The sequence below is a fragment of the Manihot esculenta genome, chromosome 7, assembly GCF_001659605.2.
Source record: "Manihot esculenta cultivar AM560-2 chromosome 7, M.esculenta_v8, whole genome shotgun sequence".
Classification (NCBI taxonomy): Eukaryota; Viridiplantae; Streptophyta; class Magnoliopsida; order Malpighiales; family Euphorbiaceae; genus Manihot; species Manihot esculenta.
In genome coordinates this window covers 3667008-3683572 of record NC_035167.2, presented here as the reverse complement: position 1 = coordinate 3683572, position 16565 = coordinate 3667008, and the positions used below count along the sequence as shown (strand labels likewise).

The 16565-nt window shown below is 27.9% G+C and overlaps 2 protein-coding genes across 2 annotated transcripts; both read left to right on the top strand.

Annotated features, from left to right (window-relative positions):
- The first annotated feature begins 639 nt into the window (after window positions 1-639).
- Window positions 640-2503, top strand: LOC110618636 (7-deoxyloganetin glucosyltransferase). The gene is made up of 3 exons (XM_021761811.1): window positions 640-1195; window positions 1301-2222; window positions 2413-2503. The coding sequence occupies exons 1-3, from the start codon at window positions 679-681 to the stop codon at window positions 2486-2488; spliced, it is 1515 nt and encodes a 504-aa protein (XP_021617503.1). The 5' UTR covers window positions 640-678; the 3' UTR covers window positions 2489-2503.
- A 9284-nt stretch (window positions 2504-11787) lies between these two features.
- On the top strand, window positions 11788-13420 carry LOC110619178 (7-deoxyloganetin glucosyltransferase). Its single transcript, XM_021762451.2, has 2 exons — window positions 11788-12385; window positions 12484-13420. The coding sequence occupies exons 1-2, from the start codon at window positions 11869-11871 to the stop codon at window positions 13407-13409; spliced, it is 1443 nt and encodes a 480-aa protein (XP_021618143.1). The 5' UTR covers window positions 11788-11868; the 3' UTR covers window positions 13410-13420.
- The last annotated feature ends 3145 nt before the right edge of the window (window positions 13421-16565 follow it).

Genomic DNA, 16565 nt, shown 5'->3' with positions numbered 1-16565 from the left:
TAACATGTTGGAGTTAGAAAGTGACTTTATTGATATTAGGGCAGTAAATAGATTTAATGTTAAGAATGAATTTGACTTGATACTTATATTTGAGTTGTATAAAAAAAAATACTTGAAATACCCTTAAATATTATAACAAGGATAATAATACATAATATTGAGATGTTTACCCATTAAAAAAAGGATAAAAATATTTATATCAAGATAGATATTACAGATCCTTTTCAGAGATAATATATAAAAAAGAAAAAAAGAATAGGACTGTACCATCGAGGGAACCGTTAAAAAACAGTAGTAGTCTAAATGAACAGTATAGTAGAGCTACAATATAATTTTATTTATTAATTTTTTAATTATATTTATTTTAAATATATTAAATTTATTAAATATTAAAAAATATTTTAAAATTTTTTTTGAAAATAAAAACTTAAATAGGATTATAATGAGGAGGAGGAAATATATATGAAAAAAAAAATAAAATGGATAATAATTGTGGTATCTAAACACTACTCTTGAAATTATTTCTGAACATAGCCCATTCCGTATGGATACAGGTAAAGTGCTGGGGCCAGTATTTACTCCATTATCTAATGGAACCCTCGCACTGACGTGTCTCTTCGCTTGTGTTATACGAAGCAGCATTTAGCTTCATTTCCCCTCTGGTAGCCATACAGACAGATGGGTTCCTCTGCCATTGCCAGAGATGAGAGACCTCATGCTGTGTGCGTCCCAGCTCCACTTCAAGGTCATATAAATCCAATGCTCAAGCTAGCAAAAATCCTCCACTCCAATGGCTTTCACATTACTTTTGTCAACACAGAGTATAATCACAGACGCTTGCTCAGGTCTAGAGGCCCCAATTCCCTTGACGGATTGCCAGATTTCCACTTCGAGATTATCACTGATGGCCTTCCATTTTCGGATGCCGATGCCACCCAAGACATCGCTTCTCTCGCTGAATCTACCTCCAAGCACTGCTTACACCCATTTCGCCATCTTCTTTCCAGGCTTAATTCTTCCAATGCTGTTCCACCTGTTACTTGTATCATTTCTGATGGTTGCATGAGCTTCACTCTTGACGCAGCTCAAGAATTTGGGATTCCTGATGTACTTTTCTGGACACCCAGCTCCTGTGGCGTTTTGGGGCATGCTCATTATCGTCATCTGATTGAAAGAGGCTTCATACCTCTTAAAGGTTTAATACTCTCACCCTCTTTCTAAATATAGTTAGCAGAAGAATCGATTTTGTAGGTTAATTTACCGAATCTTTCTTGCACCTGATATGTTCTGTGAAATGCAGATGTGAGCTATCTAACAAATGGGTACTTGGAAACAACCATAGATTGGATTCCAGGAATGAAAAATATTCGCTTAAGGGATCTTCCAAGCTTTATCAGAACTACTGAGAGAAATGACATCATGCTCAATTTCATTGCAAGGGAAGTAGAGAGAACTTCAAGAGCTTCCGCTATCATTTTGAACACATTCGATGCCTTTGAGAAAAATGTGTTGGATGTTCTTTCCACCTTGTTGCCTCCTATTTATACTATTGGTCCTCTTCAGTTGCTTGTTGATCAGATCCCAGACAGCAACTTGAAAAGCATTGGTTCAAATCTTTGGAAAGAACAACCAGAGTGTATTGACTGGCTTGATTCAAAAGAACCAGGTTCTGTTGTGTACGTAAATTTTGGTAGCATCACTGTAATAACCCCACAACAAATGGTGGAATTTGCTTGGGGGCTAGCCAATAGCAAGAAACCATTTTTATGGATATTAAGGCCAGATCTTGTGGTTGGCGAAGCTGCGATGTTGCCACCCGAATTTGTGTCTGAAACTGAGGATAGAGGCATGTTTGCGAGCTGGTGTCCACAAGAGCAAATCTTGAAGCATGCTGCAATAGGAGGATTTTTAAGCCATATGGGGTGGAATTCGACATTAGAGAGTATCTGTGGAGGTGTTCCAATGGTTTGTTGGCCATTTTTCGCAGAGCAACAGACCAACTGTTGGTTTGCTTGCAATGAATGGGGTATTGGCATAGAGATTGATAACAATGTAAAGAGAGAAGAAGTGGAGAAGCTTGTGAGAGAGTTGATGGATGGAAAGAAGGGTAAAGAAATGAAAAGGCAGGCAATGGAATGGAAGACCAAAGCAGAGGAGGCCACAAGTCCAGGCGGCTCTTCTCACAGGAATTTGGTCGAACTTGTTGAATTTCTTCAAAGAAAGTGAGTTGGAATTACTACCATGGTAGTTGAAAACAAAAATATATATTACTATGTAATTCTATGATAGATTACTAAATAAAAGTTTTATCAAAATAATCAATTACTAATGTAATGGTCATTTGCAAATAAGGATATGCAATGAAAATAATCAATTAGTAATGTTTATTCTTTCTTTGAATATTTCTTGTAGTGTAAAAGCAGTACCACTCAAGATATTATTCAACAAGACTTATCTAAGTATTTCTTTTTTCTTTTCAATTAATTAGGTAAAGAAAAGTATTTTACTAGTAATGTATCAAGATCTTGTCTAACTGATATAATATCTCTACCGAAATCTGAGACTTGGAAAAATCAAATTTCAAACTCGACGGATCGAAATTCGAAAAGCATAAATTATGTGTTTGGAAACAAAAAGAAAAATAAAAAATACGTTGCAAATCTTGTCTAATTTTGGTTGACGTGCATTCAAAATACATAAAGAAAATTCACTTGTTTATATTTTAGTTCCTTTAATGGATTGAATTTAGACAAAAAAAAAAAAAAGATCTTAGTGATGATCGCTAGGTGTTCTAGTGCCAAACTGAAATCAAGTTCTGAAATATTCTTTCAACAGACTCAGAAATTTTTTAGAGCAAGCAAACCGGGCTGATCAGAAGGAATCCAGCTCATTCGATGTGACGGAAAATTAAATAGCCAGTTGATGGGCATAACGAAAAGGAATTAAATGGCTACCTGATGGACAGGCAAATACGTCCAAATTGATAGCTCGGCATGGCTCACCGTGATAGAGATAGATGACACTGTAATAGCCACGCCGAGCCGAGCCATCAAACACTGTAATAGTGTGGCTAAGTGTGACTATGCGTCACTAGAGGATAAAAGAAAAGAGAATAAAAAAGGGAGCATTTTTTCAAATCATGTAAAAATGGAGAATTATTTTCTAAAACATGCAGGATTCGAAAATATTTTCGGATCCTGTGTGTCAACGCAGCGTGTTCGCCAGTAGGACTGGCGAACACGCTTGTTCGACACCCATGGTGGCGAAGAAGGGAGAGTTCGCCACCATGGGTGGCGAACTCTGCCTTGGTGAGCTTGTTCGCCACTATGAGTGGCGAATAATCTCGTCCGGGTCCCGTGGCACGCCAGCTTAGCGAAAAGAATTGTTCACCACCTTGGGTGGCGAACATGCTCAAATATCACCAAAAGAAAAGTGTTGGCCACTGACAGTGGCCAACACTTTTCTCATATCACATGCATGCAGTTGCATGCATGTGATGCCACAGAAATTTGTTCGCCACTTACAGTGGTGAACACTTTTCTATATTATTCTTATAAAAATAAAATTTTTAAAATAAATATATATTTAAAAAATTTAGAAAAATTAATAAAATTTTATACAAAATTAAAATATATTTATTAATATTAATTAAAATATATTAATATTAAATTTATTTTATATACTTAAAATTATATATTTTTTAATCATCAATCAATTAATAATTTATTTCTAATTTTATTATAAAATTAATTTTTTATAATATTATTATTATAATATTTAAATTTAAATTATCTAATCTATTATTTAGTAAATTTATATATTTTAAAATTAAAATATTTTATAAATTTAAATAGTGTATGAAAAAATTTTTATTATTAAAATATTATATATATATATTTTTATTTTTAAAAAATTAAAATTTATTATACTGTTAAAAATAAAATTTAATATTTTTAAAATAAATATAAATTAAGAGATAATAAAATTTATATTTTTTGAAAATATTTAATATATTTTATTTATTTATTTTAAAATTATTTTAATAAAATAATTTTATTTTTTTATTTTGAAATAGTGGCTGCAGGGCTGTACCATGCACGCGAACACTGTTCGCCACTTACTTGGCAAACACTTTTCTTCTGCATGCAGAGCCATGCGGACCTGCATGCACAGGAAAAATAAATTATTAATTGATTGATGATTAAAAAATATATAATTTTAATAAAAAAATTTTTATTATTAAAATATTATATATATATTTTTTTATTTTTAAAAAATTAAAATTTATTATACTGTTAAAAATAAAATTTAATATTTTTAAAATAAATATAAATTAAGAAATAATAAAATTTATATTTTTTAAAATATTTAATATATTTTATTTATTTATTTTAAAATTATTTTAATAAAATAATTTTATTTTTTTATTTTGAAATAGTGGCTGCAGGCTGTACCATGCACGCAGCTTTTGACCAATTCGCCACTGTAAGTGTGGAACACTTTTCTTTTGCAGAGCCACACGGGCCTGCATGTATAGGAAAAATAAATTATTAATTGATTGATAATTAAAAAATATATAATTTTAAGTATACAAAATAAATTTAATATTAATATATTTTAATTAATATTAATAAATATATTTTAATTTTGTATAAAATTTTATTAATTTTTCTAAATTTTTTAAATATATATTTATTTTAAAAATTTTATTTTTACAAGAATTTGTTTGCCCGCATCGCTGGCGAACAAATTCCTGTGGTAGACATGCCACGCAGGAGAATTGTTCGCCACTTAAAGTGACGAACAATTCTCGGACGAGATTGTTCGCCACTCATAGTGGAGAACAAGCTCACCAAGACAGATTTTGCCACCCATGGTGGCGAACTCTCCCTTTTTCGCCACCACCATGGGTGTCGAACAAGCGTGTTCGCCAGTATGACTAGCGAACACGCTGCGTTGACACACAGGATTCGAAAATATTTTCGAATCCTGCATGTTTTAGAAAATAATTCTCCATTTTTGCATGATTTGAAAAAATACTCTAAAAAAGGAGGGCACGAACGCCTCTAAATTAAGTTTTTTCATACACATAGAAAATCTATTCTTTTCGAATCTCAAAACATCAATAAACAAGTATATAGGTAAAATAAAATTTGTGTATTTGATGATAACGATCTTAATTCAAGATAAGACTCCGCTTAATAAGAAATTATTGATTATATCGTTAAGGTGAGGACGAAGACGATTAATACCTTTTTTAAACTTATTGATTATATTTTGGTTCCATTTGCAGGTACTCCTTTTGTTAACCGCCAATTGAGTTCGAGCTTTCATGATTAGAAATGTAAATGATTAGAGCAACACGAAAAATTAAATTATCTAATTCCACGTAATATTTAAATTTATTTTTAACTCAATTAAAAATTATTTTAAATTATTTAAATTTATTTCAAATTTAATTATTATTATCTGAACAAAATCTAAATCATAGAGCATATCTTGATTCAAATTGAGAAATTGAATCGAATCGATTGTTTTTGGTTCAACGGTTCGGTTAGTCAAAATATTCATTTTGATTTGGTTAGTATTTTTGAGATTATTTAATTTTCGATTTAACTCGATTTAAATATTTTAAATAACCGATTAACTAAATTAACTGATTTTATTATATACTATTACATTAACTCTTATCCAACTCAACCAGCAATCCAAATCCAACATTTTCTCTGTCCTCCCTTATCTAACCCAATCAGCAGAATAAGTCCAAAAGTGTTAAATTTACAAATTTCAGTTTTGATATAATCAAATCGAATCAAACTAATTTTTATTGGTTTGATTCGATTTCAATTCAATTATATCTTAATAATCCGTTTAATTCGATTTTTAATATTTTTAAAATTTAATTTTTAATTTTTTCAGTTCGATTCACTTTGAAATCGAATAGATCTATGGCACCGGCCTAATCTAAATTTATTTAATCTTATATATTTTAATTAATAATTTATATATATAAAATACTTTTTCATTAATAATTTTCATTTAAAAATTTTAATTTTTCAAAAAATATTTAATTTTTAATTTTTAAATAAAAAAATATATAAATATTATTATAAAATATATTTTTTATTAAATTAATTATTTATAAAAATATATTTAAATAATAAATATTTTATAAATAAAATTCGAATTCACCTAAATCCGTATATCATATATTATTTTTTAAACTTAAACTTATTTTAAATCCGATTATAATTATTTAAATCTTTCTTATTAAAGTCCATCGATTGCTATAGTGATTTTCAATTATTATGAATCTATTGTTAGAAACGAGCATATCAATTTATTAAAAGTATTTTTTTAATATTTCTAATGTTTAGATACAAAGAAAAATTAATGGATTAAAAATATTTTTTTAATAAAAAATTAAATTATTTAAAAAAAAAAAACTTTTTTCAATGTTGAATGGACATATCGCATCACATGCTATCTTGCTTTGGCTTTCATGAGCAATAGATGGCTTGGATCATGAAATGTATTAAGACAGTTACCTATTCTATGCATATTAATGGCCATAGAACTCATTTCATAACTCCCTCCAGAGGTTATGGAGGGTTTATTTCACCGTTTAAGATTATTCTATATTTTATTCTAAGGCGTGTACAGAGAAAGTGATAAAGGACTATTTAGACTCTGTCATAAATTTTAACTAATATCGTTTGATTAAAATGAAATAAGAGAAAATATATACTAGAAAATTAAAAATTTTATTGAAATTTCTCAAAAATTGAAAAGTGAGTTTCTTATAAATAAGGGAGACTATTTATGATAGAAATAAAATTATAATAAGCAAAATTACGAAAATATCTAAAATATCTAAAAAAATAATTAAAATGTAAAAACGATAGAACTTTGATATTGAACTTTGTGACAGGCCTATAACCCTTGTCGCACTTTTAAAAGTTCGTGCGTCTCGAAATTCTCTTTCCGAAAAACTATCGTGGATCTCTATTGGACGTCGGCGGCAAAAGTTAAGTCTGGTCCAAGTTTACCATAAAGCCCAAAAACTAGTTGCTCCATGTTAGGAAGCAAGAAAAATTGATCACATTTTGATGAATTATTTAGAGGCCAGCAGTCAGAAAGTTAATTTTCATGAATCTTGGCTAATCTTCAGCGCCAATACACTGCAAGATTTACGTTAGAGAATTGTATCTCTTCTTTAGATTGATAAGCTGGACGCTCCAAATAAATTTCTTGAGTTGCCTTATGATATCCCTAAAGCTAAATTAAAGGTTTTCTCCACCATTAAAGATTGAATTTTTCAACAAAATGATGGGATGAAAAGAGAAATTACTATATGAAGGAGTCGAAAAGTTCTTATCAAATCAATCTTATAAGCTATTCGAGTGTATACAATGTTTGCCTTTAGAATTCATGCTAATATCTATCAATTCTATTATATAAATTTTTGGTGGGCCAAGAAAAAAAGCAACCCAAAATTCATTGGGCATCTTGGAATTCTCTTTTTGAGCCAAAGAGACTTTAATATGGCTCTCCTAGTAAAACAAGGTTGGCGCATAATTGATAATGATATATTTTCTACATGGATCCTTTATACAAGCAAGAGAGAGTCATAATCCTTTATAGGCTAGAGAAGTATTCTTTGGGGAAGACAAATCCTTCCATAATGTGCAAACTGACAAGTGGTTACCTTAAACTTTTCCTCATCATCCAACAACTAAGGAAGGGCATGATAAACATATACTTTGGGTCTCTCAATTATTGGTTCCTTCATCCCATACATGGAATATGGATTTGGCAAGAAAGAATTTCATTGAAGAAGATGCTAATTTTATCTTATCACTCCCAATGGGTTGTTGCAGGCAAGAAGATAATTTGATTTGGCATTTCGAGCAAAATGGCAAATACACAGTGAAGTCTCGTTATCACATAGCTCCTCAAATTCGCTGGGAGTATGCCAATGCCTCGACTGCAAGCCATGGACTTATGTCGCAAATTCACATGGAGAGGTTCTAGAGAAAAGTTTGGGGCATTAACCTTCCCAATAAATTAACTATTTTTCTTTGGAATATTCTCAATGAAAAACTCCCTTCTAACATGGCTATTCATAAGAGATTTCTTCTGTTCCTCCTGAATGTAGACATTGCGGATCCATGGAATCAGTTAATCACATCTTGCTTCAGTGTCCCAAAGCGGCAGCCGTTGGTTTACTTCTTCGATTCAGATTCGATCAACCATGCTTTGTAGAGAAACTTCCAAAGACTGCAGGAAAGAACTATGTGACCAACTTATGAGGTGAACGCTGAACTAGATGTACCACAACTGCTAGTTTTCATTTTTTGGAGCATTTGGAAAGCAAGAAACTAGCTTGTCTTTCATGGAAGAGATCAGTCCTCTTATAATACTGTAGCTTTTGCTCTTAATTATTGGGACTCTTTCAATGAAGCCAACAATCCTTCACCACCTATGAGCACAAATGGAATGACCCCTGATAATTGGGAACCTCCATCGTTGAATTTTATCAAGATTAATTTTGATGCAGCCATAGGAAAAAATTCGGCTAAAGGAGCTTCAATAATGGTGGTTCGTGATCAGGCTGACCTGATACTTGATTGAAAAGGCAAGAACTTTTCATTTGTGGACCCTTCCTTAAATTGGAAATTTTGTTTGCCTTTTCATTCGTGGACCCTGACACTTTTTACCTTGTCTTTTTTCTTTTTTGGGAGACACCTTATCTGCAATCTCAGCCTCTTTGGCTTTTGCAATGATCTTTTTCCCTTGGGAAAATATAAATGTATATATATATGATGAAGATTGCAGCCAATTAAAATACGAATCTCTTCAACTAGTTCTGTGTTTCTTGAGGAGGAAAAAAACAAAAGGTCTTCCGTAACTTTCTTCAAAAAGAAAATAAAAACGGACGGTTGATGTTGGGGCGGCCAAGCGGGACCCTCACAGCTGATCTGGTTTTTGGCGTTATTAACAAAATTGATATGCAAGAAACTGCAGCCACTTGGCATTTCTTCAACTAGTTCTGCTTTTAAAATATCTGTTGTTCACTTGTTTCCCGGACCGTTGCAGTTGGAGTTAGAGAGGGGTAGTATTTGGTTTAAATAGTAATAATTAATTGAATTACATTAATTTAAAATTTTAGTTAAATTTTATATTTTTTAAATTTAATTGAGTTTTTAATTTTTAAAATATTATTTTATTTTGATTTTATTTAATTTTGATCAAATAAAAAAATTAAACTGAATTAATTATTTATTAATATGATATTATTTTGATAATATAAATAAGATTAGATTTTAATTAATATTAAAATAAAATAAAAGAGAAAAGTATAAAAAAGTGATTTCACTGATTTTTTATCTCACAATTTGTGATTCTGTAGTATCAAAATAGAACATATAGTATAGTGAAAAGGGATAATTTTTAATCATTGTAAAAAATATTAATATGAAAATGATATATTAATTTAATATAAATTGAATTATAAATTTTAAAATAAAAATAAATAAAATTATAATATATCTTTTTATATTTTTATTTTTAATTAATAATTATATTTTAATTATTATCTCAGTATTTTTTGACGTATCAAAATATTATCGCTATTTACTAATAGTATGATATTACATATGCTATTTTGACATAAATTAAATTATAGATTTTGGAGTGAGAATGAGTGAAATTACAAAATATTTTTTTATATTTTTTTTAAAATAAAAAATATATTAAAAATTTAATCGATTAAATTGAATTGAATTAAATTAAATCAAATCAATTCGATTGAAATTGATTTTTATTGATTTAATTTAATTTTTATAAATATTTAAATTTTTTCTTTTAATTTATCCGGTTAAATAAATTCGATTTTAAATTAAACGAATGAATTATTTAACTTTAATTAGAGCTTGATTAGCATCAACATAGCTAAAGCTAATTTTAGCCTAGTTGGAGTGGCTTCAGTGGCTCCAGGGATGAGTCGAGTCTCTTTCTTTTAAGTAATTTATTTTATTAAGAGGTATTTATTATTTAGTCTAGTAGTATTATTATTATTAATAATAAATTTTTTAATTTTAAAAAATTTATTAAAACATTATTATTTTTTTATTATTAATAAAGTAATTTTTTTATTAAATTTTATCTATTTTTATCTTTAAAAATATTAAAAAAAAAACAAATTACCCCATTAGATTTTTTTTTTAGCTTTTTTGTTTTTTTCTGTATTTTTTTTAAAGAGGAAGAGGAGGATAACGTCTTCTTGTTTTTTAAGGAGGAGAAAATAATAAAAAAATTATTTTATTGATAAAAAAAATATAAAAATATTTAAATAAATTTTTAAAAAATGTAGAGATTAATTAATAATGATAATATTTAAATATTAAATAAAATAATTTATTATGAGTAAAATTAAATTTTATAAATTTTCTTTTTATTTTTTGATTATTTTTAATAAAAAGATAATAAAAAATTATTTCATAAAAATAAAAGATAATGATATTTTAATAGATTTTTAAAAGTGTAGAAATTGTTTAATAACGGTAATATTTAAAAATTAAATAATAAATTTTTTTTATTAAAGATTTTTAAAATATTTTTAAATAGAATTTAATGTAATATTTTTAAAATTATTTATAGAAAAAAATAAATAAGAAAATTTTTAATTTAATAAAATTAAAATAAATAAATTTTTAAACATTAAAAATAAACGTAAATATTAATTTTATTTAAAATTAAAGTTCTATTTAGTCCTTTAACACTAAATTAAAACTTCATACAATTCAATTTATCTTAGTTTAACTTAAATTGAGTGACAGTCTGTATATTTCAGTTTTAGTTTTCAAAAAATCAATTTAAAGTTATTTATTTATTTATTTTATTATTAAAAAATTACACCAATTAATTAATTTTCCTATCAAAATAATTAACTATTAATTAGTATCTCAAATCTCTTTTGAATCAGAAAGATATGTTTTTTTTTTTAAATTAGAAATAATGCCTATTTAACTCTATATTTTATAAATTTTTATAATTTTATTCATATTTTAAAAATAATTAATTAAACACTATATTTTAAAATACTATTATCTATTTAATTATTAATACGCTAAATATTCTTGATAAATTACTATTTACTCTCTGATATTTAATAAAAATTATTTTTTTATGTTTATATTTTTAAATTTAGTCCATTAAATTTTATTTGATTAATAAAATAATTAATTAATTTAAAATTTATATTTTTAATTAAAATTAATCATGTATTTTATAGATTAGTCCCTAAATATTATAATTACTAATAAGTCCTTATATTTATAAATTAATATCTTTGTTTATTAAATTTTAATATTTTACATGTGAAAAATAAGATAAAAAATTTGATCTCTTTTTTGTATTAATTAATTTTTATTTTATTAATTTATTTCTAAATATAAGATATTAGAGATTAATTTTTTAAAAAATATAAATACCTATTTGTAAATAATTATAATATTTAGGACTAATTTATAAGAATGTATGGATGAATTATAATTAAAGGGATTATTTTATTATAAAATAAAATTTTATAACTAAATTTATAAATATTTGAATTAAATTAGATATTTTATAAAATTTTAAAAATTAAAATAAATGATCGTAGTGAATAAAAAAGTCTCATTTTATTAATAAAGTGAGACCGCGTTACTCTTTTTATCGTATGTTAAATTATAGAATTGTATTAAAAAAAAAAACATTATACCATAAGGTAATTTTTGTCTCACATGTTTGTTAAAAAGCAGCATTTAGCTTCAGATTCCCTAATCAAATTCGGCTCTAATAGACTTCTGGTAGCCATACAGACAGATGGGTTCCTCTGCCATTGCCAGAGATGAGAGACCTCATGCTGTGTGCGTCCCAATTCCAGCTCAAGGTCATATAAATCCAATGCTCAAGCTAGCAAAAATCCTCCACTCCAATGGCTTTCACATTACTTTTGTCAACACAGAGTATAATCACAGACGCTTGCTGAGGTCTGGAGGTCCCAGTTCCCTTGACGGCTTGCCAGATTTCCACTTTGAGACTATCACTGATGGCCTTCCATTTTCTGATGCCGATGCCACCCAAGACGTCGTTTCTCTCGCTGAATCTATCCCCAATCACTGCTTATTCCCATTTCGCCATCTTCTTTCCAGGCTTAATTCTTCCAATACTGTTCCACCTGTTACTTGTATTATTTCTGACGGTTGCATGAGCTTCACCCTTCATGCAGCTCAAGAATTTGGAATTCCTAATGTACTTTTCTGGACACCCAGCTCCTGTGGCGTTTTGGGGTATGCTCATTATCGTTATCTGATTGAAAGAGGCTTAATACCTCTTAAAGGTTTAATCTCACACTTTTTCTAAATATAGTTAGCAGAAGAATCGGTTTTGTAGGTTTACTGAATCTTTCTTGCACTTGGTCTGTTTTGTTAAATGCAGATGAGAGCCATCTAATAAATGGGTACTTGGAGACAACCATAGATTGGATTCCAGGAATGAAAAATATTCGCTTAAGGGATCTTCCAAGCTTTATCAGAACTACTGACAGAAATGACATCATGCTCAATTTCCTTGTAAGGGAAATAGAGAGAACTTCAAGAGCTTCTGCTGTCATTTTGAATACATTCGAGGCCTTTGAGAAACACGTGTTGGATGTTCTTTCCACCATGTTGCCTCCTATTTATACTATTGGTCCTCTTCAGTTGCTTGTTGATCAGATCCCAGACAGCAACTTGAGAAACATTGGTTCAAATCTTTGGAAAGAAGAGCCAGAGTGTGTTGACTGGCTTGATTCAAAGGAACCAAATTCTGTTGTGTATGTAAACTTTGGTAGCATCACTGTAATAACCCCACAACAAATGGTAGAATTTGCTTGGGGGCTAGCCAACAGTAAGAAACCATTTTTGTGGATAATAAGGCCAGATCTTGTTGTTGGCGAAGCTGCGATGGTGCCACCCGAATTTGTGTCAGAAACTAAGGATAGAGGAATGTTAGCGAGCTGGTGTGCACAAGAGCAAATCTTGAAGCATCCTGCAATGGGAGGCTTTTTAAGCCACATGGGGTGGAATTCAACATTGGAGAGTATCTGTGGAGGTGTTCCGATGGTTTGTTGGCCATTTTTCGCAGAGCAACAGACCAACTGTTGGTTTGCTTGCAATGAATGGGGTATTGGCATGGAGATTGATAACAATGTAAGGAGAGAAGAAGTGGAGAAGCTTGTGAGAGAGTTAATGGATGGAAAGAAGGGTAAAGAAATGAAGAGGCAGGCAATGGAATGGAAGACCAAAGCAGAGGAGGCCACAAGTCCAGGTGGCTCTTCTCACAGGAATTTGGTCGAACTCCTTGGATTCCTTCAAAGAAAATGATTTGGAATTTCTAATGGTAGTTGAAAATATATATATATATATATATATATATATATATATATATATAAAGTATGTTATTACAGGATGTGGAATGATTTTTCTTTGAATAAAAAATGTAAATTTTATTAAACTTTAAAAACCATGGACTCAAAAATACAATTAGAGCAAAAATATCTCAACTAGGCCCGTAATATCATGGTGAGTTCGAATAAGCGCATAAACTACACTATTAGTAGACCTACAACAAAATTAATAAAAATAAAAATTATTTTCGAGATAAAATACTTACAATAAAAAACAAAAATTATAAATATTGACATTTTTATCTCAGTCCTGATAATTGAAAGTTGAACGTGTAAACTCCACAATAACCAAGAACCAACTACCATCTTTGAGTTAGTTTAAATTTCCCTAAAGGTCATAGTCTCGGCCGTAAAAATATCAAAATTATCAAGAATTTATTATTGACGTGCTGTAATAAACTTATCGTTCCCTCTTCTTAAAACACAACTCACTCCCATATCTTGATGTAGAAATAATACAACATCAATATTTAGTTTAAAACTTTCAATAGGTGGCTTTTTCCATTGAACGCAAATCGAGACGTTAACAACCAACTCCTTACAATTTCTAGCCGCCTTTCAATTTTGAAGAAAAAATTTTGTACGTCTAATCACAATATGAGGTGGATATTTTTTTCGTTTTCATACTATAACATTTTTATTCTTTCATAAAATTCAAACTACTATGATCATCATGTGTAAAGTAGATATAAAAACTGAATTATATATTCAAACAAATAAATTACTAAATAACTGTATGCATGCGGAGAAGAATCGACCAGATTCAGTTATTATTCAATAATTACTGGTAAAAAAATAAGTAAACGGAGCTAGTGACATTATTTCAAAAACATAATGATATGTAGTGAAAATAATAAATTATTAATGTTTATTCTTACTTTGAATATTTATTGTATTGTAAAAGCTGCATCACTCAAGATCTCTAAGCATTTCCTTTTTCTTTTCAATTATTTATAATGTACTGTTAACGCAAGCTTTGATCTTCTATAAAAAAAATGATAGTAATAAAATGAATAGATCTTTTAGCGTGAAATGTGCATTGAATTAGGCTGCATGTGATTTTGGATAGAGTAAAAAACAAAAAGATTTTGATATGGTCAATAAGAGCCATCAGCCATGATTTTGCATCAACCAGCGTGATTGATATCATCGAAATTGCAGCCAATTAAAATATTATTTTTCCATTTTTTTGAGAGTTTTTAGTGTTGAAGTGATGAAATGCAATTGCAGACATTAAATTTAAAATATAAAAAAAATTTGTATTTTTCTTGATAAACTTACCAGATATAAATTTGAATTCGACAGGGGAACGTAGAAAAGGAGATCTGCAGTGTAATTGCTGGACAGTTGCAGTTGGAGCAGGATCATCACAGCTAAGCACTAGGGTTTAGCTTTGCTTCATTTGAAACTTTATAAAATTTTGCTTCCCTGATAAAATTTAATAAATATGATTAATTTATATATAATTTAAAAAATAAAATACTTACTCAAGTGTTAAATATTATTTCCTTTATCTATATTACTATTATTATTGTTATTATTAGTGCAGTTGTCAATAATAATAAAAAAATATATTTTTTTATTATTTTAATATATGTTTTTCTTAAAACTATGAACATGTAAAAATCTCTAATTTTCTTTTATTATTATTTAAAAAATATTTTTTTATACGATAAAAATTAATAATTTATTTTGACACTCCTAAATTTTTTTTTCTACTGCGGCCCTTTCCTGCAACGAAGTGTTGAGGTTTTGATTTCTGGAGAAAACCTAACATGGACATTAACTGCACCGCAGGTGCTTATCCCTACTGATTAAATTTTATTACTTATAATTTTATTAAAAATGACTTAAAATTTATTTAAATTACATAAAATTTTTAAATAAGAGATTTATTATTTAATCTTATTATTATTATTAACAAGTCAGTTTTTATATTTTTAAAAACCTATTAAAATATTTTTATTTTTTCTATATCAATAAAATAATTATTTTATTATTTTTTTGTTAAAAATAAATAAATAATGAAAAAAAAATTTTTTAAATTTAATTTTACCTTTAAATAAAATTTTCTTATTTAATATTTAAATATTACTATTATTAGCAAGATAATTTCTATTTTTTTTAGAAATATATTAAAATATTTTTATTTTTTATTATATTTATTAAAATATTTTTATTATTTCTTTTATCAATAAAATAGTCATTCCACTGTTTTCTTAAAAATAATGACGACGAAGAAGATCATGACAATGAAGGAGAAGAAAGAAAAGAAATTCTTGTGAAAATAAAATTTATAAAATAAATATATATTTAAAAAATTTATAAAAATTAATAAAATTTAAAAAGTAAAATTTAATATTTTTAAAATAAATATAAATTAAGAGATAATAAAATTTAATAATATTTAAAAATATAATATTATATTTTTTAAAATATTTAAAACATTTTATTTTTTTTATTTTAAAATTATTATAAAAAATTAATTTTATGTTTTTATTTTAAAATAGTGCCGAATAGCTGATGTAGGGCCGTAACCTGCATGCCCGCAGGGGCATGCATGTGGCCCTGCATGCACGCAGGGACATACATATGCCCATACATGCTGATGAAGAGCTGATGCAGGGCCGTACCCTGCATGATAGGGGCATGCATGTGGCCATGCATGCTGGCGGCTCAGTGTTCTCGAACTAGAACTCAACTCCGCCTAGAATTATTTTATTGATGAAAAAAGTAAAAAAATTATTTTATTGATAAAAAAAATAAAAATATTTTAATAAATTTTAAAAGGTGTAGAAATTGATTGGTTAATAATAATAATAATAATAATAACTAAGAATTAAATTATAAATTTTCATTTTAAATTTATATGAATGAGAAATAAAATTTGATGTATATATATTAGAAAAGTTATTTATAAATAATTAAACAATTCAATAAACTGAATATATCTATATATATATATATATAAAACAATAAAACAATAAAGAAATCCATTTCATTGGAATCGAAGTGGTACTAAATCAGATCTCTCACTACTGAATATGTATATTTTTAAACAATTAAAGAAATC